This window comes from Panthera leo, chromosome B4 (assembly GCF_018350215.1).
Source record: "Panthera leo isolate Ple1 chromosome B4, P.leo_Ple1_pat1.1, whole genome shotgun sequence".
Lineage (NCBI taxonomy): Eukaryota > Metazoa > Chordata > Mammalia > Carnivora > Felidae > Panthera > Panthera leo.
The window spans coordinates 59,214,104-59,239,045 of NC_056685.1; the positions used below are offsets into that span (position 1 = coordinate 59,214,104).

The 24,942-nt window shown below is 41.6% G+C and overlaps 1 protein-coding gene across 1 annotated transcript in view; it reads left to right on the plus strand.

The window, feature by feature from the left end:
• The window catches only part of SSPN (sarcospan), a 35,589-nt gene extending 22,027 nt beyond the window's left edge, over positions 1-13,562 (plus strand). Inside the window, exons 2-3 of the mRNA XM_042946115.1 lie at positions 4,059-4,145; positions 10,798-13,562. Coding sequence (XP_042802049.1) covers positions 4,059-4,145; positions 10,798-11,163 — 453 coding nt within the window. The 3' untranslated portion in view covers positions 11,164-13,562. The remainder of the gene's footprint in view (positions 1-4,058; positions 4,146-10,797) is intronic.
• Positions 13,563-24,942: the final 11,380 nt, after the last annotated feature.

Genomic DNA, 24,942 nt, shown 5'->3' on the forward strand with positions numbered 1-24,942 from the left:
TTTCCCCGATGCTACCCCACTCTTATTTGGCTTTGTGCTCAGTGACACCACCTGTCCACCCCAGGCCTGGGTGTCTGGTCCAATGAGTGCCTTATTGAAAACCTTACATAAGTGCTTTTTTCCTGTTCCATGAGGCTCACCTCACCAAATCTAATGGAAGCTCTGGCCCAGAATCCAGGAATGTTGTTCCAGATAGACCTGGCGGGTCTCTCATTAACATGAGCTCCTCCTCCCTTCCTGGGAAGTCAGAACACCCTGTCTTCCTGGAGCGTCCATGTCCTGCCAGCTCAGGAAACAAGACCCTTAGTCTGGCGTGAGAAATCTGATTACCTCCCCATGGCCACAAAGCTTTCAGTTTTAAGTTTCGATAAATGCTACTCTTCTAAAAGCTGCTGAACACCAATAAACCCTCTGATACAGAAGTATTGTTCTAACATGCAGATCTGTAAGAAAAAGAAGTCCCCCCTCCTGGAACCCACTGAGCCCTAGCACAAGGCTAAGAAATTAAAATGTGTTGAGTTTAACCAGGTTCCATAGCAAATGTGCTATACAAAGATCTCAAAGTGAAATCCAAAAATCCAAGAGGGTAATCAGTTTCATAATATTTAGACATGTTATGAAGTAAAACCAAGATTATAAGAAGTATATTTAAGATGCTTTCTGTTCAAAAGAGTCAAAAATTCTGCATAATTGGTTAACTTGGCTCTTTTCTATTTTCACTAGACTCTTTCTGGATGGTCTAGCATTTCTAATGGCTTCAATTACTTCACATATGCTGGTGACTAACAAGTGTTTATCTGCAGCTCAGACCTCCTTCCTGAGCTCTAGGCCCCTGCAGTGAGCTTTGAATCCATGTGGGCATCTTCGTTTTCCACTCCCATTCTGCTCTTCCTCTTGTATCTTGTGTCTCCTTAAATATCAACACCATCCACCTGGCAGCTCAAGTCAGGTGGCTGAGCACCTTCCTGACCCCTCCGACCCCAGCAGCCTTCACATCTGGTCTTTATTTAGGGCCCAAAGATTTGGCCTCCCTCGTGTCACTCAAACACACCCACTCTCTCTCCCCACTGCTAGCTGAGCTCAGGCACTCATCATTTCTCCATAGATGCACAATGGCCTCCTAGCTGGTCTTCCCTTCCCAGTGCATTCTTCACAGCCTAAAGGACCATTCTCAAGGGCAAAGTAGATCATACCATCCCTCCGCTTCAAACGCCCTAGAAGGAAACAAAAGTCCTTTGTGACCTACCTCCTGGCCATCTCTGTAAGCACTTCTTGTGCCTTCTCTTATCCTCTGCACTGGAGCTATGGGAGTCCTCGATGTTTACTCTGCACTTCTGCATGCCTTTGTACCTACTGGTACTTTCTTGACCCTTCCTCACATCCATCTCCTAACTAGTTTCTGCTTATCCTTCCAAATCCATCTCCCTTCAGGAAGTTTCCCCCAGTTGCCTTTGGGTTAATCACCCCTCCTGTGTATTATGGAAGATGAGGTCCTAGTACTTAGATGGTATTCTAACTTCACTGTGCTCTCTTTCCCCACTGGACTGAGAGAGAGAGCTCCTTGAAGGCTGAGACTCTATCTTTTTACCTCTCAGTTCCCAGAGCTGTGCAAAGGGTCTGGCTAGTGTATGTCCTCAAAAGAGTTCTGTCAGTTGACCATGAGAAATGCCCTAGAATGAGGTCATATGTTCCCGGGCACCTTCTTGCTGGAAACTGGCCTAATGAAAGCTACAAAGGAGTAGATACTACTAACGTGGGAAAATTTGTTCAAGCAAGGCACAGAGGCAGATTTTTAACATGCGGGTCCAGTTAGGCCTGATTGTTGGAATGTGTCTCTCATAAAGACAAAGAGAGGAGTCTTGGCAAGTGCCAGCTTCACAAGAGCCTCTAGGGACAAAGATAGCCACGTGGGAGAGAGCCCAACCCTGTGCATGCACCTGCAAACAAACACTAACAAGGGCGTATAGGCACGTGCTTCAGGATTTAACAATCTTCACAGAAGCAAGTTGAGGAGCCTCCATCTGGTTTGTTGCCAATGAACAAAAAAGGAGGTCTTTCTTCCATTGTTTCAGTTGTGTAAATTCTTAATGTGACAATACATAGTGAGTCCCTACAGGTCTTATCAAACTTCTGCCTAACTTTTAAAAATGAACTTTGAGAAAGAAGTTCATCCCTGACTTGGAAATGTCAGTCATGTTGTGGTCTACACAAATAACTTCAGTATCATTACTCTGCATCTGCCGGTTCTCTGCTGAAAAGTTGCCTCCCTGGGTCCTACCTGCTTTGTTTTCTACCCAGATCTCTCCAGCCTGTGCCATGCTCCTGTATTTTAATGCTATATCCCTGTGCTGGGAATGTTACTTACTATTAATTTATCAGCCAGTCCAAATGATGGAAGAGCCGGCACTAAAGGAAGGTCTGGCTTTTGGCATCACGGCCCAGTAGAAACCTGAACAGCGCTCAATTTGAGAACCCACGGGGGCACAAGCAAGTTACTGATTATGTAAACAAGGAGAGACTAGGATAGAGGCATTACCCTAAAATGCTATGTTGATGTTGTAAGTAAACAGTTCTGCTACCCTGTGGTGTAAAGCTAGCCCTAGGGGTAGAAATTATTACCAAACCAGTCATTTAATGGCTTACCAGGTGACACTCAGCTACCCTTCAAACATCCGTCTCTAGGAAAACCGTGCTTAGCAGAAGATGCGCTTAGGGTTGCTTAGGGTTTCTATCCTAAAGTACAACTTAGCAACATTTTAATGTTTCCAAAATTAAGGGTGAACAGATACACTTTGATTAGAAACTCTAAATCACATTTGCAAAACTTCAGGGCACTAAAAAAGAAAATCTGGTTTGACAAAGCAGTCGAGTATCTTTTGTCTCAAAGTTGTCATTCCTCTTCCCAGCGTCCTCTCAGCCAGACACGTGCCTTTCTTTCCTTCATGGACACTCAGGCACGTGGGGATCACTTCCTATTTCTCCCTTGCCAGTGTCCTCCTATCAGCATGCAATAGCCAAGACATACAGATTCTGCTAGGACCACAACTTTCCTCTCTGTCTCTTTCCCTGACTTTGTGTCATCTCAGCTCCTGCCCACCTGATATATTAATTCTGCTTAGATTAGTAAAATAATAATCCTGATGTGGGTTGGATGCCAACCCACCCAACACCACTGCTCATTTTCCTGAAACATGATGCCTTGAATCATGTCATTTGTCTGATTAAAAATTTTCACGGGAGTCCCACTGCTTATGAAATCAATCCTGTATCCCTAGATTTTTAACTTACCTTTCTGCTCTATGTCTTGTTATTTCGACTGCGGGTAAATGTTTACTACTCTCCCCCCACAATTGTGCCATCCTACCTCTGTGCTATTGCTTGTGCTATTTCACCCAAACCACCTGGTTTGAGTGCTGGTTTCATTATTTACTAGCTTTGTGCTTCTGTTTCCTCATTTATAACATGAGGATCATAACAGCACCTGCTTCATGGGGTTTTGTGATGATTGCAGAGGAAATCCATACAAAGCCCTTAGAAGATGGCCAGCACAAAGTAAGTAGTCAGTAAATGTTAGCGATCATCATTATTATTATCATCATCCTTTTCAAGGACCATTTCAAATCCACCTCTTTAGTGAAGTCTTTTTAAATTGCCCAACTCAATGTTGTTTTTTTCCTCTTTTTGTACTTCTCTGAATAGCATTTGACATGTAATGCCCTGCCTTAGAATAGCATGTCCACTTATCTTGGCCTAGACTGGACCGTACACTTATTGAGGCTGAGGAGGTTTTATTCATCATTGTACACGCGAAAGGACCTTGCATAGCACCTGGCACATCAAAAGGACTTAATAAATACTGGCTAAATTGAAACAAATTGATTTTACTATTTTAAAAAACTCTGTTCCTCGAGCCGAGAGAAAAATAACACATAAAGATAAGTAAATGAAATGAACACCTGGATAACAAGGATGTTATTGGTGAAAGACACTGAGATTGATGTCATTAGAATGCACGACTTGCCCTGATAACATCCTTCCGTCCATGTTCTCCATTGCAGGTCTGCCTAGTGGCGTATCTTGGTTTGTTTATGCTTTGTGTCTCATATCAAGTTGACGAACGGACATGTATCCAGTTTGTTATGAAAGTAAGTTGTTATTTTTTTCTCTTTTATCGTCACGTGGGGAAAAAAACACAAGTACAAAATAAAAGAATGATTTTTAAAGGGTTGCATATCAGATTATACTAGAAGTTGCATTTTTAGGCAGGCCAAAAAAATGTTTTAGGAGGGCATTCATCCAGACCCCAAAGGTAATGCTGGTCTTTTTTTTAAAGTCGTAATTTCCATGCACTAAGTTGGCATAGATCACATAAAGTCTGTCCTTCAATGCCCTTACAAAGAATTTTGAAAATTCATCAGTTCAGCAAAACACTTGGCCAGGGAAAAGGTGTCTCTGTTACTGCCCACTTCCATATCTTGGGGTTTTTTAGAATATTTTAATAGGGAAGCAGTCTAAGTGTATTTCCTCTTGTAGGTGGGATCACTGAGACAAAAAAAGTACATTGGGTGCATCCAAATGATCTGTGCCAAGAGCCTGAGGGTATTGGGGGGGGAGGTAGGTGGGTAGGATACGCATGGTTTAACGTGTGTGTGTGTGTGTGTATGTGTGTGTGTGTGTGTCTTTCACGTGCATGTGATTTTTTTCTCCATTAAAGACAGTGCATTCGGTCGGAGCCCATTCAAGTACACAGCATTTTCACTGCACAGTAGAATCTAGTCCAAAGGGAAACATAGACACACCCTTTTAGAGTTCAGGGAGATAAAAACCCAACCCGGCAATCAGAGCTAGGAGAAATCAAATTCCTACATTTTCTTTCAACCACTTGTAGCAGACAACAAAATGTTTTCTGTAATATTCGTTTGTTGGGTATTTTTTTTTTTGGTCCACTCACACTGTTTACTTTTTCTTCATAACCAAGCACATAACAATTAGATACTTCTTTGTTCACAAGAAGCATAATGCATAAGAGTAAGTCAATTCTATTATTTAGAAATTACAAAGAGGCAGAAAAGATGTTTTTTATTCTAGTATGGTTGAAGTGGTTGACATAAAAAAGCAAAGTGCTTATATTATATGTAAATATATTTAAATCATGTTGTAAAAGGGTAATAATGGAATAAAAGTGCTCACATTATATTAACTAGTCAAAAAAAAGCTGGCTACACAAAATCTATGGTGTGATCCTACAGAAATAAAAAAAAAATAGCTCTCAGTGCATAGAAAAAATGGTTATCTGTGAGTAGTGGGAGGATAGCTGCATTTTGTAGTTTCTTCTTTAATTCTGAAATGTTCTCCAATAGTTAGACATAACTTTTCTAATTAAAAACATAATGGGGGTATCTGGGTGGCTCAGTCGGTTAAGTGCCCAACTTCCGCTCAGGTCATGATCTCACAGTTGGTGAGTTCAAGCCCCACATCAGGCTCTGTGCTGATAGTGCAGAGCCTGCTTGGAATTCTCTCTCCCTCTTTTTCTGCCCCTCCCCTTCTCTCTCTCTCTCTCTCAAAAAATAAATAAGTAAACTTAAAAAAAATAATGGATTCTTTAAAAAAAAAAAACCCGACAGATTTTGGTGGATATACCTACATTTGGAAATTTTAATTTTTCTGTCTGAGGGTGTTCCTTAAAGAAGGCCAGAGAGAGCAGACATCAGTCCATGTTTACTGTTTTTGTAGAGGTCTCACTAAATACAATAAGGCTTAGTGATGAATTAAAAAAAACAAAAAACAAAAAACAAAAAAAACCCTGGAAGCCTAATAAGAAATGGCCTGTTAAATTACAGGGACCTCTTTCACTAGGTAAAAAGTGCTCTACACTACGTTCATCAGCTTATGTGAAATGCCCTTGTTTCCCCTCCAGATGACCCAGCAGAGGCCCCCAAAGCCACCTCAACATCTGCACTTGAAATAAGGAGCAAGGGCAAAAATAAAAAAGTCACTGCCAATGTCAGCCAGGTTGAGAATTCCCCACTAGGAAGATCTCATTAGCCACCTTTTTTTTTTTTTTCCACCTGTGACAGACATTGACAAATACGGAGGCACTTTTCTCTTCTCCTGAATGTGACCTTTAGTGATGCTTGCTGCCAGCTCTCTAAGGTGCCCGCTACGTTATCTTCAGGTCTAAAATGAGCTTCAGTCAATCTCCAGGTTTTCCAAAGGCACAACAGGTTACAGCAGACTTTCCTTGTGTTTCCACACCATTGGATGGGGGTTGGGGGGGAGGAACGAAATGGATCTTCATGATGTGTTTCTCTCTTAGCCTTACGGCATTTTAGTGCCTGCATATACCCTGGCCTAAGCTTTGTTGAAGATTTTTTCTCTCCTGTTGGAAGACCCAGATGGCCAGGGCAACCAGTCAGGGGGTGCTAACTGCGTCTCTCTGCAGCCTGAGCACGCGCGCGCGCACACACACACACACACACACACACACTCCCTCCCTTTTTCTTGGAGACAATAGCCACGGGACTTGTCTTTTCATCTGAGGCTAGCGCAGTCCGCTCTCTGGCAGGCCCGCGACACCACCGGCGCATTCTTTCTTTCTCCCAGGGCTCTGCCCGCGGCCTTGGCGGGCCATTCGGCCTCCGATTGGGCCGCCTGCCTTTCCCCGTGGCCCTGTTTTCTCGGGGCTCACCTTGGTTATTTGCAGAAACGTGTCCGGTTCATGTGCTTGCAAACACTCCCGGGCACATTCCCCAGGAGGGCATTTAAGGCGCACTCGCCTGGTGCCCACAGCCAGGAGGCCCCAGGGCTGCTGCTGCCGCCCCCTCCTGCGCGGCGAGCGGCAGCCGGGCCTCACCACCCCTGCCACCCGGGAAGGTAATTAAATCGAAGCCGAACCGCCCTCCTTCCAAAGTCACCGAGCGTTGAAGCCGCAGCCGGGTACCAATTAGAGGCAGCGAGCGAGCGGAGCCGCGCCTGGGCGCCGCTGTTACATAAGCTCCGGGGGCCTCGGCTCCCCCGCCCGCTGCCGAGCGCCAGACACACGGGCTGACACCGGCAAGACAAATGCGTCCCGAGCCAGGCTTTTATCAAGATATATTTGCTCGCATTCCCAAGGTCATCGTAAACACTTTCATTGATAGTTTATTCGTGCCGCGTAGGTAAAACAAGCCACTTGATTTTAAATTACAGATTCTAACCCAGAAGCTTGTTGCTGTCAGATGGATTAAAAGCCAGTGAAGGGGGGGAGGGGGAGCGGTTGGGGAAATGCTACAGCGTTGCAGATGTAGCCCGCAGGCCTGGGGGATCAAGTATACATTTATGTCTTAGCATGGATACGAAATTTGATTCTGTGGTTCACTCCTGTTTACTTGGCCTGATGCTTTCACAGAGTGGGAGATGCAGGATCACAATGTGTGAGCTATGCACCAACGAAAGTGTATTCATATTCAAGGAGCTAAGGGGCAAGGCTTTTGTTTGGGCTCCCAGCATATTTAAGTTGCTCACTTAAAATTGAGCAATCCCTGTGTCTGTGTAAATGTTTACATCTTTTCTACAAGCCAAGCCTGCATTGTTACTCCCACATGACAGAGAATAAGACAAAGCCCGTAAAGTTGATACCCTAAGAGTCTTGAGAACTGGCAGCTCTTTCCATCTCTAGTAATTTGTTTATTGATTTCACAAATACTTAAACAGTGCTGCTATGTACTAGAGGCAGCTCTAAGCCCTTTACAGATATCAACTCTTTTGATCCTTATAATAAGCCTATGACCATAGGGCTATTATGATCATCATTCCAAGTTTAAAGGTGAAGTAACATAGGTGTGCAGGGGAATGATCAATTTGCTCCAGGCCCACAGCTAAGAAGGGGAGAATCAGGCTTGAAAGCAGGCAGTCTGGCTCCCCTATTTATGCTCATAACCATCACTCGGCTGTACACTTGTTAAATGTCTTGAGCAAATCTTCCAATATCTAAGCCAAAAGGAGATCTTTTAAAAATAGGCAAACTTTTGGGGTACATGGGTGGCTCAGTTGATTGGCTTTGATTAAGCCCTTTGATTTCGGCTCAGGTCATGGTCTCGTAGTTCGTGGGTTCAAGCCTCACTTCCAGCTCTGTGCTGACAGCTCAGAGCGTGGAGCCTGCTTCGGATTGTGTCTCCCTCTCTCTCTGCGTCTTCTCTGCTTGTGCTCTTTCTTTCTCTCTCAAAAACAGAATAAACATTTTTAGAAAAACAGGCAAAATTCTCATTTCAGCAAATGGGTTTTCGTGATTGTGTGAGAGAATAATATTTTTGCAGCCATTCGAATTACTTACAGACTGAAGGAGGGATTATTGTCATTGCCTCAAGATAGTGTCCCAATGAATGTTATAGAAATCTGCTAAGGATGTGTGTGTGTGTTGGAGGTGGGAGGGTTATTACAAGACTTCCTCAGTTCCAGCCATTGATGGCAATAAAATGTGCAGAGAAAACTCCAATTGGGGCCATTCTGCTAAGCAGATGACTCTCAGGTGGGAAATTACCCCTTTAATTTGGGCCTTCCCTCCTGGTAAAGTCACCAATGTACCCATGTTCCCAAAGCAAATAGCTCCCAGGTCCATGCTGCCTGCACTGGAAACACAGTTACAGTGGGTACACATGTACAGCACCACCAGCACGATTTAATTTGGCTCTTGGTATCAGGAGTTTGAAGTCAATCGTCAGGCCTGAATATTTCATAACAACCCAGAATATTTCAAATATTCTGCTCCAATGTTCCCACAAAAATAAAAACTCCTACATTTTAGCCTAAGCACTATAGTTTTTGCAGGAAATATGACCACAAAAATTTAGGTGATGTGTTCAATTTCACAAATTAAATATTTCCTTTTTAAATGTTTTAATGGTGCCCCTTGTATTTATCTGCTTCCCTTCCTCCAAGGGAGGACTAAACACATTGAATAGAAGTTATCCTTGTTGGAGCGCTTGGGTGTCTCAGTCGGTTAAACGTCTGACTTTGACTCAGGTCATGATCCCTCAGTTCATGGGTTCGAGCCCCACTACAGCAGGCTGTGTGCTGAGAGCTCAGAGCCTGGAGCCTGCTTTGGATTCTGTGTCTCCTTCTCTCTGCCCCTCACCCCCCTCATGTGCTCTCTCTCTCTGTCTCTCAAGAATAAATAAACATTTAAAAAAACCCTGAAAATTACAATAAAAGAAAGTTATCCTTGTTATGTCCATGAGATATAAGATGTTTCAATAAACTGTTTCATGGATGAAAAAACTTGAGTTCCATCTGGCAATTCTTCAAGAGATTTGAAAAAGATTAGTGTATGCGTTTATGATATCTTTGATGAAGACATGCAAAGAATCCATGCACTCCTTGGCTTTGCAGCCATGTTAAGACAAAGTGGCTTTAACCAGTTCCACTCTCTTCCTGTGCCCTTAGTCAAGCTTTCAAGCAAACTAGACACATAGATAGGGCACCAGCACACACACACACACACACACACACACACACACACCACATTCAAGAAGAAAAAAATACATTTTTAAGTATTCTATATTTAAGACTTGATAACACTTGAAATTGTCACCATGTGGAGAATAACTCATTTGGAGGACTTTTGTACACATATTTTATAATCTTGGCTATATGTTTTTATTTTAAACTACATATCATTGGAAGTAGAGAGAGTGCATAATCTTTTCAGAGCTGCTTTAATCTAGCCCTGGACATGAGTAGAACTAATCTTACTTTGGGGAGTTCACATTCATGAGAACTGCCCTACACACAACATTGGACTATGGTAATGTACATCTCACATTAGGAACTTGGTTCAGTACATTAGTCCCGACAGTTGGGGACTCTGTTCCTCATCTAGAGCCTCAGTAGGTGGAACCAGAAACATTTCCAGTAGGTGAGTACAATCCCAAGAACATTTCTTGTCATATAAAATGGTTTATATTGTGACTGTGTCAACAAGCACTCACAATTTTTGATCAACATATTTCAAGTGTAGGCTAAATGTCTTGTTCGGGGATTCCATGGTTCTTTAGCAGCAGAGTTGGAACTTGAACCAGACTTTTCCATCACAAGGCTATCAACACAGGCCAACGTGTTCAGAGCCTCGGCAGCTGAGGAGCCATTTAGAGTTAATTTTTGTACTCAGGAACTAGATGGTTAGAGGTGGACTTGGGTTGACACTTGTAGGTGAGGAAGCTGACATCAAGTCGTCTACCTTCTGGAACCATAATTTTTTTTTCTAGCAACCTCTTACTGGGGCTCCTGGCATTTCTGGACACAGGTTGGCAACCACTATATTGACCACGGTCATTTTTATTAACCTGTGTTGCTAGTTGATCGATCACTGCCAATTTTGGCCAATACAGTGTTTTCATTGCCTTCTAGCCTTTCATTTACCTTCTAGCCTTTCTGCAATCTTCATATGAGCAGCTTTTGAGGTCAAAACAATCATGGCATGTCTTTCAGGGATGGCTCTCATGTTTGGGATTCATCTAAAGTTTGCTACATCCATATACAAGTATCCACCATCAAGCTAATATTGTTGGCTTGGTGTATGCAAAGCACTCCACATCCATATGGCAAATAACAATACGATCAGGGCTTACGGATTGCTTCACTAACAAATCAACATGGAACCATTCCTAAGTCATGAGTACTCCGTTACTGAAAAGACAACAGTCCCATCCTTCAGGGAACTTCCTGCCAGAGAAGAAAAAGACCAGCTTTTATTAATGAGTTTTGTCAATAGTCACCCGCTGTGCTTTGTAACTGGAAAGGTTTTCTTCTGCTTTCTTGCAGCTCTTGTACTTTCTGCTGAGTGCCCTGGGCTTGATGGTCTGCGTGTTGGCCGTGGCCTTCGCTGCCCACCACTATTCGCAGCTCACACAGTTTACCTGTGGAACAGCACTCGATGCCTGTCAGTGCAAACTGCCCTCCTTGGAGCCGCTCAGCAGGACCTTTGTGTACAGGGATGTGACTGACTGTACCAGCATCACCGGCACGTTCAAACTGTTCTTACTCATCCAAATGATTCTTAACTTGGTCTGCGGCCTTGTGTGCTTGGTGGCCTGTTTTGTCATGTGGAAACACAGGTACCAGGTCTTTTACGTGGGTGTCCGAATGTGCTCCCTAACAGCTTCCGAAGGCCAGCAGCAAAAGGTCTAACATACTCGCTCAAAGGCGGGAGAGAAAACAGCACACTGACTAGCTGGGGTCAAAAAAGGAAAAGGAAAAAGAGAAAGAAGAGGAAGAAAGGAAGAAAAAAAAAACTTTTGACAATAACTAATATTCACTGTTGTAAATGAATATTTTTCTATTTTTCAGGAAATAAGAGCATTTCTTCAGGTTTCTATAGTATTTTAAAAAATTCTTACAGGGAAAATAAGATCCAAATTGACTTTAAGACATTAAAAGAACACTGAACGGGGAAGGAATGGCATACATTTATTTTTGCAGGTTGGAGTTTATTTCTTAGTACAGATTACCCCCACCCCCGCTTTCTGAACATAGAGCATTCCCATGAAAACTTCCGTGAACCGAAATGGGGTAAAGCAAAGACACTGTTTTGTAGAAGCAGAAATCTTCAGATTTCTTTTGGTTGGCGAAAATGGGTGCTAATGTAGATATTTCCTAAAGCAAAACGGCATAGAGCAAACTTTCGGATAGCGGGGAAAACCTGTACTCATTTTATCCATTATTTATATAATCCTCTTTCCTGTTCAGTTTATAGTGTGCATTGGCATTTCAGGACCACTTGCTAAATTTTGCAGTCGTTTCCAGAACTTCCCACCTCCCCCCATTCCTTTCACTATGCCTTGTAGAAAGGGGGGAGAGCTGAGCAACTAGGTTGACTCTCTGGATTCTCCCTGGTTAGAGATGTCTTCAAGGCATGAAACAGCTTCAAGGGTCAGAGTAGAAAAGGAAGAGACTTTGCAAAGGCTAAATAATTATCAGCACCTGGGCTGGGGTGGAGGCCTTTTCTCTTCAGCTCCCTTAGTTTGGCTCTGTAAGTAGATCACTTACTAAATACTTTGGATGATTGTCTGCTTCTCAATAATTGAAAGTCGGTGGTAGTTGTATTCTTAATGATGTAGAAGGCTTAAAAATAATTACATTATGCTTCTATTCTACCATCTAAAACAAATCATTAAAACTAATTTCTACCTAATTGTTAATTATAATTATGCTCAGAAGCCTACTTAATGAGCCCTGTCTGTACTTATGTAGCACCATCGGCATTAGGAGAAATTACTCTCACAAGAGAGGAGGCTTAAAGATTCTTTCTTCTGAAAGCCAAGCTTTACAAAGGAGAAGAAAAAAATTTCTTTATTAATAGCTCAGGTTAAAAATATTCATTTAAACAAAAACAAGAGCATTTGTAATGGGAAATGTTTATACAAATAGCACATTTGTGATACGTTATAAAGTATCTCTCTTGGCAGCTAAGTACTTTTGAGGAAGACTGGGTAATGCCTAAGTGTTCCATTCACAAAAGTGCATCTGATATGCAATCTTATTATTGATATTTGTATCCAGTCAACCTAGAGACTTAAACTAATGTCTTGATGTCCTTATTTGAGCATATGCCCATTGACTTGGAAGGTAATTTTTATTTTGTTTTGTTTTTAAGTTACTGTGACTTAAAAAAGCACAGGCACGCTGGGGTGGGAGTCTTTTCTCTCTTACTTGGTTCTGAACAATACCAATATTTTAAGGAAGGAGCTCAGAATGCAAATGCATGCAGCATAAATGTTATCAAGATCTTTCTCTCTTAGCATGCTCTATTGAAATCAGAAATTCAAGATAATAATTGAGATGAATTTGCCTCTCCACATTGCCTTTTGATATACTCTGCTAGTCATGAAATTCTACCCTAAAAGAAAATCATTTTCTTGTTTGCCTTAGAAAATAGTTGAACAATTCCATTGGTTGTGACGATAGTGTCAATTTCTACACAATATAAATATCCAAATAAAAGGAAAAACATTAAGTCAGTTAGTTGGAGAATTGTAAAAAGCTTTTATGTCCTCCAGATAAAACACCTGATTAACAGATGTTAAAACCTTTTTTTTTAATGTATTGACTTGCTTAAAAAATGGCCTTCCTACACACCAGCTCAGGCCAAGAACTCACACTTAGTAGATAAGACTCTGGAGCAGAGGTTGGATTACACGCAAAAACTATATCGAGAGAACACCAAGCATCCGGATGATGACCTAAAAAAAAAAACAATAGCTGAATCCATTCTGATTTGGACAGTTTTTGACATAAAGAAGAAAATGACAGAGAATCTGAAATATTGTAGGCTGTTCTGTAAAGAGAGAGAAACTGATGATTTAATGCTAATCGCTATGAATCAGGCACCACTAGAAGCACACCCTGAATTCCTTTTTATAGCAAACACTACTGGTTTTATATTAGAAAATTAAAAGTCTACACATCACTAAGGTGCTCAATGTTTTACAAACAATTCACAGGGTATTTCACATGGTAGAATAACTTTAGTTTATGTGTTTCTTTTTCTAAATAATGCAACCAGAAAAGGATGAGACAATAAGTTTGATAATAATCAGGATATATATATATATCCTGATTTATATATTTTATAAATTTATATATATATATATATATATATATATATATATATATATATAAAATTATGTATGTAATTAAATCATTCTTAAATCTCCAAAGGAAAAAAATAATCATAAGTGAAAGAAGGAACAAATAAATAAAGAAGGAAAGAAACCAAGAAAAGATTCCTGTGCTGTGAACTCACTGAGTATTGATACATGTAAGAATTGTGTTGCATGAATAACAAACTGCTTTACGCTGGATTTAAAGTATTTTGAGGTTGTGTTTTGCAAATATTGAAGTTACAATAACCGGCAACAGAAAAGGAACAGAGACACAGCTTTACACTTAGCAAAATGTTACATTTAAAATCTGACAAGGAGCCAAGATGGTGACTGTCTCTTCTAAACCATAAAACAGTAAGATTTGCGCAATCCTCCTCCTCTTCCACCTCCTTCAGGAGAATTAAATGAATCAAGACTTTGGAAAGAGTGGAAACTGCCGGGACTTGGCAGTACTTGAAATAGGAGGAATACAGCAGCCTAAATGTACAGACTTTGTAACCAAGCCCACCCGATCGGTCTGTGCCTTCACGTGACCACCATCTGTGCCTCCCTCGCTCTGTCCAAATTTGTGGAGGCAGCTCCTTGGAGCCAAGCCTAAAAATATAGCTACACCAGGCCCTAGAAACTGTAGTCAAGTAACAGGCCTGACTTTTTTCCCCTCTTTGAATTAAACGTCTGTCTATATGATCTCTTTGGAGGGGTTTCCAGCTGCAATAGCCATGTGTTCTGACAGCGAGAGCCCATTATGTGTGTGTTTTCTATTCATGGGCAGGACATCAGAATCTCTTAATATTCTTGTACTTCTCCTCTTGCATGCATTGTATCTGGAATATGTTTATAGATTTTTAGTAAAAGGTGGGGTAGAGGTTATCCAAGGAAGATTCTGAAGGACAACAGTGGAGCAGTTACTTAACCAGAAACAAACTGAGAAGTTGCCCTGAAAACCAATCCTATCCTGTCACGAAACAAACCTTCACATTTTCTAGTAATTACCTCTCAACTATTGCCATGGAGCCGTTAATTTCTGTAAATCATGCTGGCTATCAGTTTTTACTATACTCAGAAAACTCTGTCATGTTTTTAGATGTACACTGAATATGCAGGACAGTGTTAAGAAGAGCTGATGGCCAAATATACTGACTTGTGGTGGAAACATTTGTTTCGATGAAGGCTCAGTGTTTCAGCCTGGGCAATGAATACCTTAATTCTTTTCTTCTGATTTTCTCGATTATCTTCTTGATTATCTCAAATGATTATCCCCTTCAGAAATATCGGTCTGCATTTTGGTGTTGTGATTTCATTTTCCTGCCATTGATGAAATAGTGAATAGAAAACAAAGTGCTTTCTCAAGGTATGAAGTGGTGATTTTTAAAGGAGATGCGTATGTGCAGATTTTCTTTGTTAATAAAATTTTCATAATCTCTGAAAACACCGTGTTTGGATGTGCTTTGCAGTACGTTACACGTGAACTTGTGTACAGAAAAACCTCTCAGGTTAGTGTTTACTTCCAAAATTAGGTTTTGGAATAGATGAGAACTAATACTCATTTTGACTCCTTTATTCAGGGACTGTCTCTATTTTGGTACCTGCACCCACTGTGGAAGTCAAGGTTATAAATGCTCCCCAGGCCTGAGCTGAAAAAAGATCTTGCAAAAAGTACTTGGAATGCTGATTCTTAATTTATATCTATTAATGTCAAGTAAAGCTTGGCCTAGAGAAAGGAACACACGTTTGAGTGCTGCACATTCAATCATATCCTACATTTAATTATATGGAAAAACACACGGCCTAATTCCATTTCAAATCTGAATGCAGGGACTCCTTATGAACTCTGAGGCAATTTAAATAGTTGATTATACTGTAAAATGTGGTGGTTCCTTCTGTTTAATTTAGTTAGAAAGGCTTGTAGAATGTGAAAAGAAAGGAATAATGACTTAGCATACACTCTCTGAGGTGGATTTCCTATCCTTAATGTTAGGGCTGCAGGTCCCAGGGGGTGGAAATCTGACTGCCACTTTCTGGCTGTGTGACTTTAGACACACCATTTCATGTTTAGCTTCCCCATTCGTACAGTGGAGAAAAACATAACCGCCTCACAGTATCATGGGGAAGGTTACACGAAATAGCACTTAGCAAAGTAACTGGCTCCAAGAGGCTTAGTAGACATTTGGATTCTTCCATCCTTAGTTGGGTTCTGCAAGCCTGTGATGCTTCTCATCGATGCAGCCTCCAGTCCCCACATCCAATTGGAAAAATGGCTCTGCTTTGCTAACCCCTTTGGTGACTCCCTCTTTTATAAACCAGGAACATTATCAAAGGAGCCTCCAGCAGAAATTCTGCTTTTTTTTTTATTAGGCTCCACGCCCAGTGTGGACTCATGACCCTGAAATCAAGACCTGAGATGAGATCAAGAGTTGGATGCTGAACTGACTGAGCCACCAAGGCACCTCAGAAATTCCACTTTTAAAATAAGATAGCACCAACTCTTATTGATGATAGTGCACAGAATTATGGGCTGGCGGGATCCCTATTTGTTGGTTTATGCATCTGGATGTTTCCCAATTGTGGCCATCTTTTCTCGGTTCCTTCCTTCAGGAAGACCTAGAAGCTGAGGCATTTCTTCTGATTTTCATGTCACTTTGAATTATTTTGATAGAAGTGTGTTTAACCCCAACATTTTCAAATGAAGCTTCATTGAGCTCTGGTACATTATCAGTCCCCTGTATTTTAGGTTGTGATGTACAACCCCTCATTTATTTAAAAACCAACCACCAACCACCTTTGATATGCTTCACTCTGTGGGTCGCTGATTCTCATTCAAGAATCATAAAAACGTCTAGTTTTGAGCGTAGTCAGCAAATACCAACCGGAGCTTCATTCTCCATATTGGATATGAAAACACTCATATAAATCTTTAAATTTGTGGCAAGTTATTGAAATTATACGGCCAGAAATCTACTTTTTCCATTGATAGAGTCTATCTATCTTTATAGCTCATAATAAGTTATTATATTTATATTAAATTATTTTTTTTGTTTGACAGACTCATCTTTATGAAGTACAGGATTAATATTGGCTATTTTACTTTTAAAATTCAGACTGTAAGCAAATAAAAATGAAACTAATGTATGGGGGTGCCATCTTGAAGACAGCAACTCATTCTTTCATTTCTTTCCAACAAATATTTATCTATGTTTCTTGATCCCTTCCAAAGCATAGGATCTGAGAGGAAATCTCTTTTGTTGTTGTTTGGGAGGGTCACGAGAAAGACCCTTTAATCAGAGGCACACGGGACATATGCTCATCTGTTATTCTTGGGAAAAAGCAGATACAGGGCCATGATCCAGATTTCCACAGAGACATGAAGCCTTGTGTTCAACAAGGCGCTCTGACTGGGGCAGGAGGGATGTGGAGGCCTGGAGAGTCTTCTGTGGCACACCCTGCCCCTTCAACCCGGAAGTCGGCTGGAGAAGAAGGTGAGCCTCCCTGCTGCTGGCAGGAACTGTGGAGGAGGCTTGGCTAATGCCTGATGAGGGAGCTGGACGAGGAGATATCTGTGGGCAGTTTGGGGGTCTCTGAACCTGGAGATTTAGGACTATGTCTCTCTCTAGATGGGGTGCCCTGCATCTTCTTTCTACCAAGCCGCCTTTTCTCAGAAGCCCACACTGTGTTGTCTCTGCCCGGCCAGGTACGATTGTAGAGGGCAAGACGGTGACTCGCAAGGACCACAAGGGGCTGTGGCCAGAGAAGATGACTGCCATCTCGTGCAATCCACTCCCAACTGGTCTCCCTACATCTTCCTACGCATGTTTTAATGGACTGTTGGTGATCCAGTCACCAAGAGGCTTGAAAGTGGTGTGCTGGCCACAGTGAATTAGCAGAGATACAGGAAATAGAGTCCGAAAATTATGTGACTAAAGTTGTCAATCGCCTCAGTGGATCATTTTTAATTCTCTTTCACTCAGGATAGAATTCATGTACTCTTACAAAATAACCAATGATCCATCAGGTATCCTTATGGGCACGAGTAGACTTTTAAGTATTTATTAATTTTTTTTTCTCAATTGCAACAAAAGTGACTATACAATTGAAAAGAGAGAGAAATTGTTTTAATATACAGAAGCTTAGGACCACGGACGCTGAACATGGCTATTAAACTAACGGCTGGGAACATGCACTCAGGCAAATGCAGGGAGGAATGATACCATAAGTATGTTTGGGGTCTGGATGAAGTGACCACAAGTGAAACCCTGGATTCCAGTTGGCCTCGCCTGGGTTAGAGTAGGAGCAGCCATCTTGGTGCGACCCTCACACCCACCTACCATCAGATATTAAAATTGCTTTGGACAGGGTTGCCTGGGTTGCTCACTCAGTTAAGCGTGTGACTTTGGCTCAGGTCATCATCTCACGGTTTGTGAGTTCGAGCCCTGCAACAGGCTGTGTGCTGACAGCTCAGAGCCTGGAGCCTGCTTTGGATTCTGTGTCTCCCTCTCTCTCTCTCCGCCCTTCTCCTACTGGCACTTTGTCTGTCTCTCTCTTTCAAAAATGAGTAAACATTTAAAAAAATTTTTTAAATAAAATTGCTTTGGACAGTTGGGGATAAAATGACCAACAAGGTCATTCTCTACTCTTCCAGAGAAGAGACTGCTGCCCCTCCCCCACCTCATCCTATAGCTTTCCCCCTCCCATCCCCTGTCCCATTTCTATGACACTCAATTGACTCAGGTATCCTAACTCAAATGCCCCGGGGGTTAAAACCTTAAAATACAGAGATCCCTATAAATATTGTTTTCATTTGAATAGGATATTCCTAAAGATCAGGAAGCTTCAGTTCCAGATAAATGAGGCATGATGCCAGGGCAGGGAGACCTGCCCAGTAGTCTTTCAAACTCAGCCATGTAGGTAGCCACCTACTCTGTCTGACCAGCAGCATCATAGTTGCAGAGCTGGTGGGACTTGGAGAACATTTCCCATTAGCCTCGGCTCTGGCTGTGGCTTGGGAACCTGTGTGGGTCTGCAGCCGAACAGGCCGCTGGTTACAGCTGAGCAAATCTCTGCTCAAACTAGTTTCAGGGAAGCTTCCAGAAGTCTAAGGGAAGAGGTTTTCCTCCCACAATTTCAGAGGGCATTTTACTGTGGAAGGCACAATGAGTGGGGGAAAAAAAAAGGGTAAGAATTCATGCAGAACCTCTTTGCCCCCAGTGCCCAGCTCCCTGAGCGTTACTTGTGACAACTCACCAGGGTTGACTGACTTTTTGCAGACCCCCAGGCTTCTCTATTCATCCCACACAGAACACCCTCAGAGACTTGGCTTGGCTTCACATTGCTGCCCAGAAGAGGACGTGTCAGGCAATAAGCAATAAAAACGTTCATTTCTTGTTGAAAAAGTCCCAAATTATAACTAAACAGGGTGATTTTTTTTTTTTTTTTTTAATTTCCAAAATGTGCTTTTCCCCTAGAGTCCTTGAGCACAGACTCGTGGTTTTGTCTCTCCTGGGTTTTACAGTCTATCTGCCTCAAGCCAAGAGACTTGGCTCTGCTCCCCCTGAGTCAGAGTCTCGGCTGGTAGCTGAACCCAGGAAGCTCTGGCCCCACATCTCTCCCTGGAACCACCAGACCACACAGCCTCCTGTGCTCAGTCCTTTGGCTGGGTATCCTGCCTCCTCTTTGTTTGGAAAGAGATGTCTTACGTAACCGTACAACCTACTAAATGCTCCATTGTCTTCCACTTGGGAGAGCTCAAAATAACCCATTAGTGACTTACAACTTATCGCAAAGATAGAATCTATTACCCACATCCTCACGGCCCCCATGGAGCAAGCCTCACCTATCTTACTTAGATCAATCATCAACAACGAGACTTAACGACTCTTGTCTTTGGGGGAACGCTAAGTTCAGCGCAAGGTACAGGAAATACAAAGCCTTGTTTATCTATAGGTCACAGCGCTTTGCTCGAGCACCACGTGAAAGTCATTTGTAATTCAAGATTGAGACAGGCATAAACAATTCTGATCTGATGATCTTTTTACTAATCTGATTTTGATAAACAGCTGATGAAAGTGGAAGGTGTCTGGTCACCAGAGGAGAGATACTCAGGCAGGGAAATCAGTTTCTCTTACCTCACCGGGCAGGGATTTATTTCGAGGCTCCTGTTAACAGTCCACAATGCCAAGAACTGTGATCACCACCCTGGACTGCAGGAGCCTTCTAAGCAGTATACAGAAACCCACTGGGTAAGGTCTTCTCCTCTGTCTTTATTTTCTATGAATCTCTGATTAGCCCAGTTGGGAATTCTAGTAATTACTTAAGCTGGCACCTCTAGAAAAAAATATACCTCTTAGGATTCAATTAAAAATGAAAAGAACCTCTGTCTGCATGGTGTTGCCAAGGAGTTTTCACTGTATAAGGCAGGGGTGTAGACAAGGATGAATAAAACACTCTGCATTAGGTGACATTTCCATCTGGTTTTGCTGCCAGAGCAGCTCTGGGGAGAGAAGCTGGAGAGAGTTGGGGGCCAGCCTTCTCCAGCCTACTCTCTTCCCCATGGATCTCTCCATCTTTGAAGGATCCCTAAAGACTCTTACTTATTTCTTTCTGCAGCAGACATTTTTTTTTTTTTCATCTGGGACCAGCTATGTGATTAGTTTCAGGTGGAGGCACATTTCTTTCCCTGCTCAGTGACATGTGAGTCTTCAGCAAAGCTTTCAGAAAGGGACCCTGAACTTGCTGAAGTGCAGCCATCTCCATCCGCCATGTGGAGCATACCTGAGTAGCATGGAGAGAAAAGGTGAGAGCCCATCTCCCCTTGCTATGGCTGCCCCTGCCACGTCCCTTAAGGCCTCAGTATCGCGTACCAATCTGCCAAGTTCCATGCGCGGATCTCAGAACAGCAGCAGCCAAACTGGCATGTAAGAAATTTTGCTACGCTGAGTTTTGTGGCACATGTGGCTCATGTCTCATCCTGTCCAGCTCACTGATTTAGAAAAAGCTGAAAGTACAAGGGAGCTTCCATTCTGTTCAAGAGTGATTTCTACAAGGAGCTCTAAAGCCCAAGCTTCTTGCAGAAGCTGCTTGCTTACATTACAGGACAAGGTATGGGAAACCACTCCAGCTTTGAAATAATAAGAATAAGAATAAATCTTTGGTATACCATTTCCAGGAAACAAGGTGGAGTTCAAGTCCATCTCAAATGAAAAAATTGGAAAGTTTCCATTTTATCTGAATACAATATGCATTCAAAAATGGGCAGGGACTCTTTATACTGTAAGAACAACATAGCTCATGAAAGTGTTATTACAAATCCATTTTTCTTTTAAATGTTAACTTGCTATGTAGGAAAGATTTAGAATAGACATTAAAGAGAAATTCCTAATGACAAATGTGTAAAGTATGGAGAAATTACCAACTTGTAGAATCCCTATCTCAATAGAATATTAAACAATTTTATCTAAAGGTTATTAATAAAATAGTACACAACTCTTTTCCTAGAATGGCTTCATTCAAACCCAACCTAAAAGCTATAAGAAAAAGAATTCTTCCAACTGGAATTCATGGGGACTTACCAAACCAACAGACTTCTAATTGTGTTGCTGTCTTTTCTAACATGTCCCTTTGCCTCTTCTATGTCTAGAAATACTTCTGGCTTAAGAATTTTGGAGACAGAGTCAAAAATAGGGAAGTTAAGGGAATGTAGAAAGTCAAATTGAAATATCAATTATCACTTCAAGTTAGCAATAAAAATAAAATTTAAATTAAAATTATTTAATAATGGACTACATATCTTAAGCACACACATGAAAATATTATGTAAAAACACAATCCTCTTTAATTGGACTTGGGAAATCTCTGAATGATATTTTAAAGACTCTTTGAATTCAGTGTCGATATATATATTTGAGAGTCCATATATTATGGCCTATAAAAGTCTGGTTTTGGAACCATACTTGAATCTTGAATTCTAATATGGCCTTGGGCAAACAACCTACTCTTTCTGTGCCTTCCTGTCTTAGTTTCTTTGTCTGAAGGATAATCATAGGGTATTTGTGAACAGTGAATGAATAAATGGATGGTTATCTGTAATGGATTTAGAAGAGTTCCTATGATCAATGCTATGTAAGTGGTTGGTTTTGAGTATAAACTGTCAGCAAATTAAAATTCAGTGGCATATCAGGAAACCAGGAAAACTGGTAGCCTCTAAAATTTCTAGAGTGAAGCACTTTGAAGAAACACACAAATTAATAGTCTTTGTATTCTAAAGCCTAAGTACAAAACAGCAATCCCTCTGCCTCATGTAAACATGGGAAGTACGATACAGATAATTTTCTTATATTTGTTCCTCTACCATGATCTCTACTCAGTTGACAAACTGGAGCAGGGCGTCAAAGTCCTGGTATCTGGGAGCCCTGAGGCTCACTGAACTGGGCCAGAGTAAGTCTTTTAAGGGCCCAGAACCATCCTGTGGGCCTCTTCCCTACTCTCATTGATATGGTGACTCCAGGTTGTAGCAATTACTTCACGTAGCCTTTAAGGGAGTGAGAAAGTAACAAAGAGGTTTGAGTAGTGGACAAGGCACACTGGGAAAGGCAAACCCACCATTTCTGCTTTGGAGACCCTGGCAGTTTATGAATTAAGTGTTTTTGCAGATACATTATGACTTCAAATCTAGCTGGTAGAGTCATTTTCTTCCTACCATCCACGAGCTGAACCCTTGCCCAGTGCAAGCGACTCAGGTTCCGTGTAGGGGTTAGATTTTGGCAAAGTCCTGGTAGGGACCTCTGTGTGAAAATAAAGTGGTTGATAGCAAATTGGGATCCTTGAATTTTATGGATCCATGTCCAAATAGCCAAGGTCAGTACTGGAATCCAAGAGAAAAAGTTTGCAGAATACTTTTCAAAGCTGCTCTCACCAGGCCCACACTGCCTGGGCCAGAGGCCCCTTGGGCTGGCCCCAGAAGTGGGCTCAAAATGCAAGCCTCCTCTGTCCAAACCTAAATGCAGAGTTCTATAAATTGACATCTTGGGTACTCTGAAGAGCTAAGATAGATGAGATTTAGATTCACAGCATGCCTGTGAATTAAAAATAGAAATTAAATACAGGCATGAGCAAACTATCCTGTTGGAAGAGAGGTGACTTTCTTGCCTTAAGGCGAAATGTAATGGGATCTCATCTGACCAGGAGCAGACACTCCAAGCCACATCCATTGCTTTGACAGTCGTAGAACTCTGACGTCAAAAGAGAGACGTGGCCCACACCACACTTAACTCCAAACCACCTCCCCTTCTGCCCCAAGTTTATTCTCTTCCTCTGCTTTTTTTTTTTTCATGCTGAGAAAGAAACACTGCAAGGACATGGGGGGGAGGGGGCACTGGGGGAGGAGGAGGGACCAAGGAGACATTAGCATAAAAGCCTTTGGATATCTGCCTGCAGAGCTTTGTATTCTTTCCTCCTATAACACAAAAGCAGTTCTGGATGAAAAAGAGTCAGAAGGTCAGAGTGACTAAACACATTATGTACTTCAAGGCAAGCACCAGGGTTGCGTGGAAACCTGGGATTTACTGAAGCTTCCTTACTCTTTTGTAAGAGGAATTAAGCGTCGGGTGGGTTTTTGAGTGAAATTATTAGATTTTTAAATGTTTTTTAGAGATCATATTTCTCTTCCGCCCTCAGATTATACTCCCATCCACGCTCGATGTCTGTGCATTTGTCTCCAAATGCAGTCATGGGCCTTGACATACAGCAAAAGGGAGAAATGTTCTTCTGCTCTTAAGTTTTAAATTCTGAGTCTTGTTATTTACAGTGAAAAGTTATTTATTACATTTGCTTTAGTTATAAGGAAAATATAAAAAGGGGAAAAATGTTTTACAATCTCTTTTAGTTTACTCCTAAACTTTTCCCTTAATATTTATTTCTCATCTTAAAGTCATTGTATTAGAGCTGGAAGGAATCCTTATCCAACTCCCTTATTTTATAAAAGAACAAACAGGCCAGATGAGGGTCAACTGAGTCCAGATGAGGGTCAGTGACTTGTTTAAGGTCATGTGACTCCGTTTCTCTCTCTCTCTCTCTCTCTTTTTCCTTTTTAGTGTAAATATTTGGCTTTAAACTGGCACAAGCTTTTATTCCTAATTTCTTTCTTTACTCTGCCATATAAATTGAAATATTTTACTGTTTGGGATCTGCAATTACACACGCTCTTTTTTTTTTTTTTTTTTTTTTTTTTTTTTATATTTTTTTTTTAATGTTTTTAACGCTTATTTATTTTTGAGACAGAGAGAGACAGAGCATGAACGAGGGAGGGGCAGAGAGAGAGGGAGACACAGAATCAGAAACAGGCTCCAGGCTCCGAGCCATCAGCCCAGAGCCTGACGCGGGGCTCGAACTCACGGACCGCGAGATCGTGACCTGGCTGAAGTCGGACGCTCAACCGACTGCGCCACCCAGGCGCCCCCACACGCTCTTATTTCAACAAGTTGAAAATCCCTGCTCACTCTTCTTATGGAGGCTAGGAAAGGTGTGGGGCAGGGCACAAACCCCACATTCATATTGCTAGTGTGTCCCAGGACATTTCTTCTATGCTTCTTTAGAATAAAATTAAATAAAATAAAATAAAAAGAAATTAAACAAAGTTTACTCATCCTCTCTCAACCTCAGTGACCCTGAAGGAATGGAAATAATAGAATGAAAAAGGTGATTCACAGTGACCCAAGAGTTTGAAGAAGAGTAAGTATAAGTGTGAGTAAGAAACACTGAGGGGATGGCCAAAGTAGCCTCTTTTTTTGAGAGCCTGCCTATGGTGGTGGTTGTATGACATTGGTGACTGGAATCCCCGAGGGAGCTTCCCGTCTAGCTTGGTTAAAAACAGGCTCTGGAAACAATCAGATTACCTGGGGTACCAGTCTAGGTTTTGCTACCATTTACTAGCTATAGACTCTTGGACAAATTCCTTAACTTTGTTCACAAAAGGAGAGTACTATGACTTCATATCTGTAATGTGCTGGAAAAAGGGCCTGGAACATTCTAAGGCCATAATCTATGCTTATTGTTATATGTATTACCAAACCTGCTTCCAAGCCCATCTGAAAATCTGGGCCAAAGATAGAAGAGGAGGGGAATTGTTTTATTATGTTTGACCAGGTACTAGGGAGAACAACACAGTTATGGCTTGAGTTGACAGTGGAAAATCCTTTTTCCTATACCTAAACCCAGCTTAGGTGTATGGTTATTAATGCATACATTCAAATGGTTATTAATGCATACTATCAAAATAGAGAGCAGTTCCCAGAATGCGCTTTTTAGAGAGCTTTCT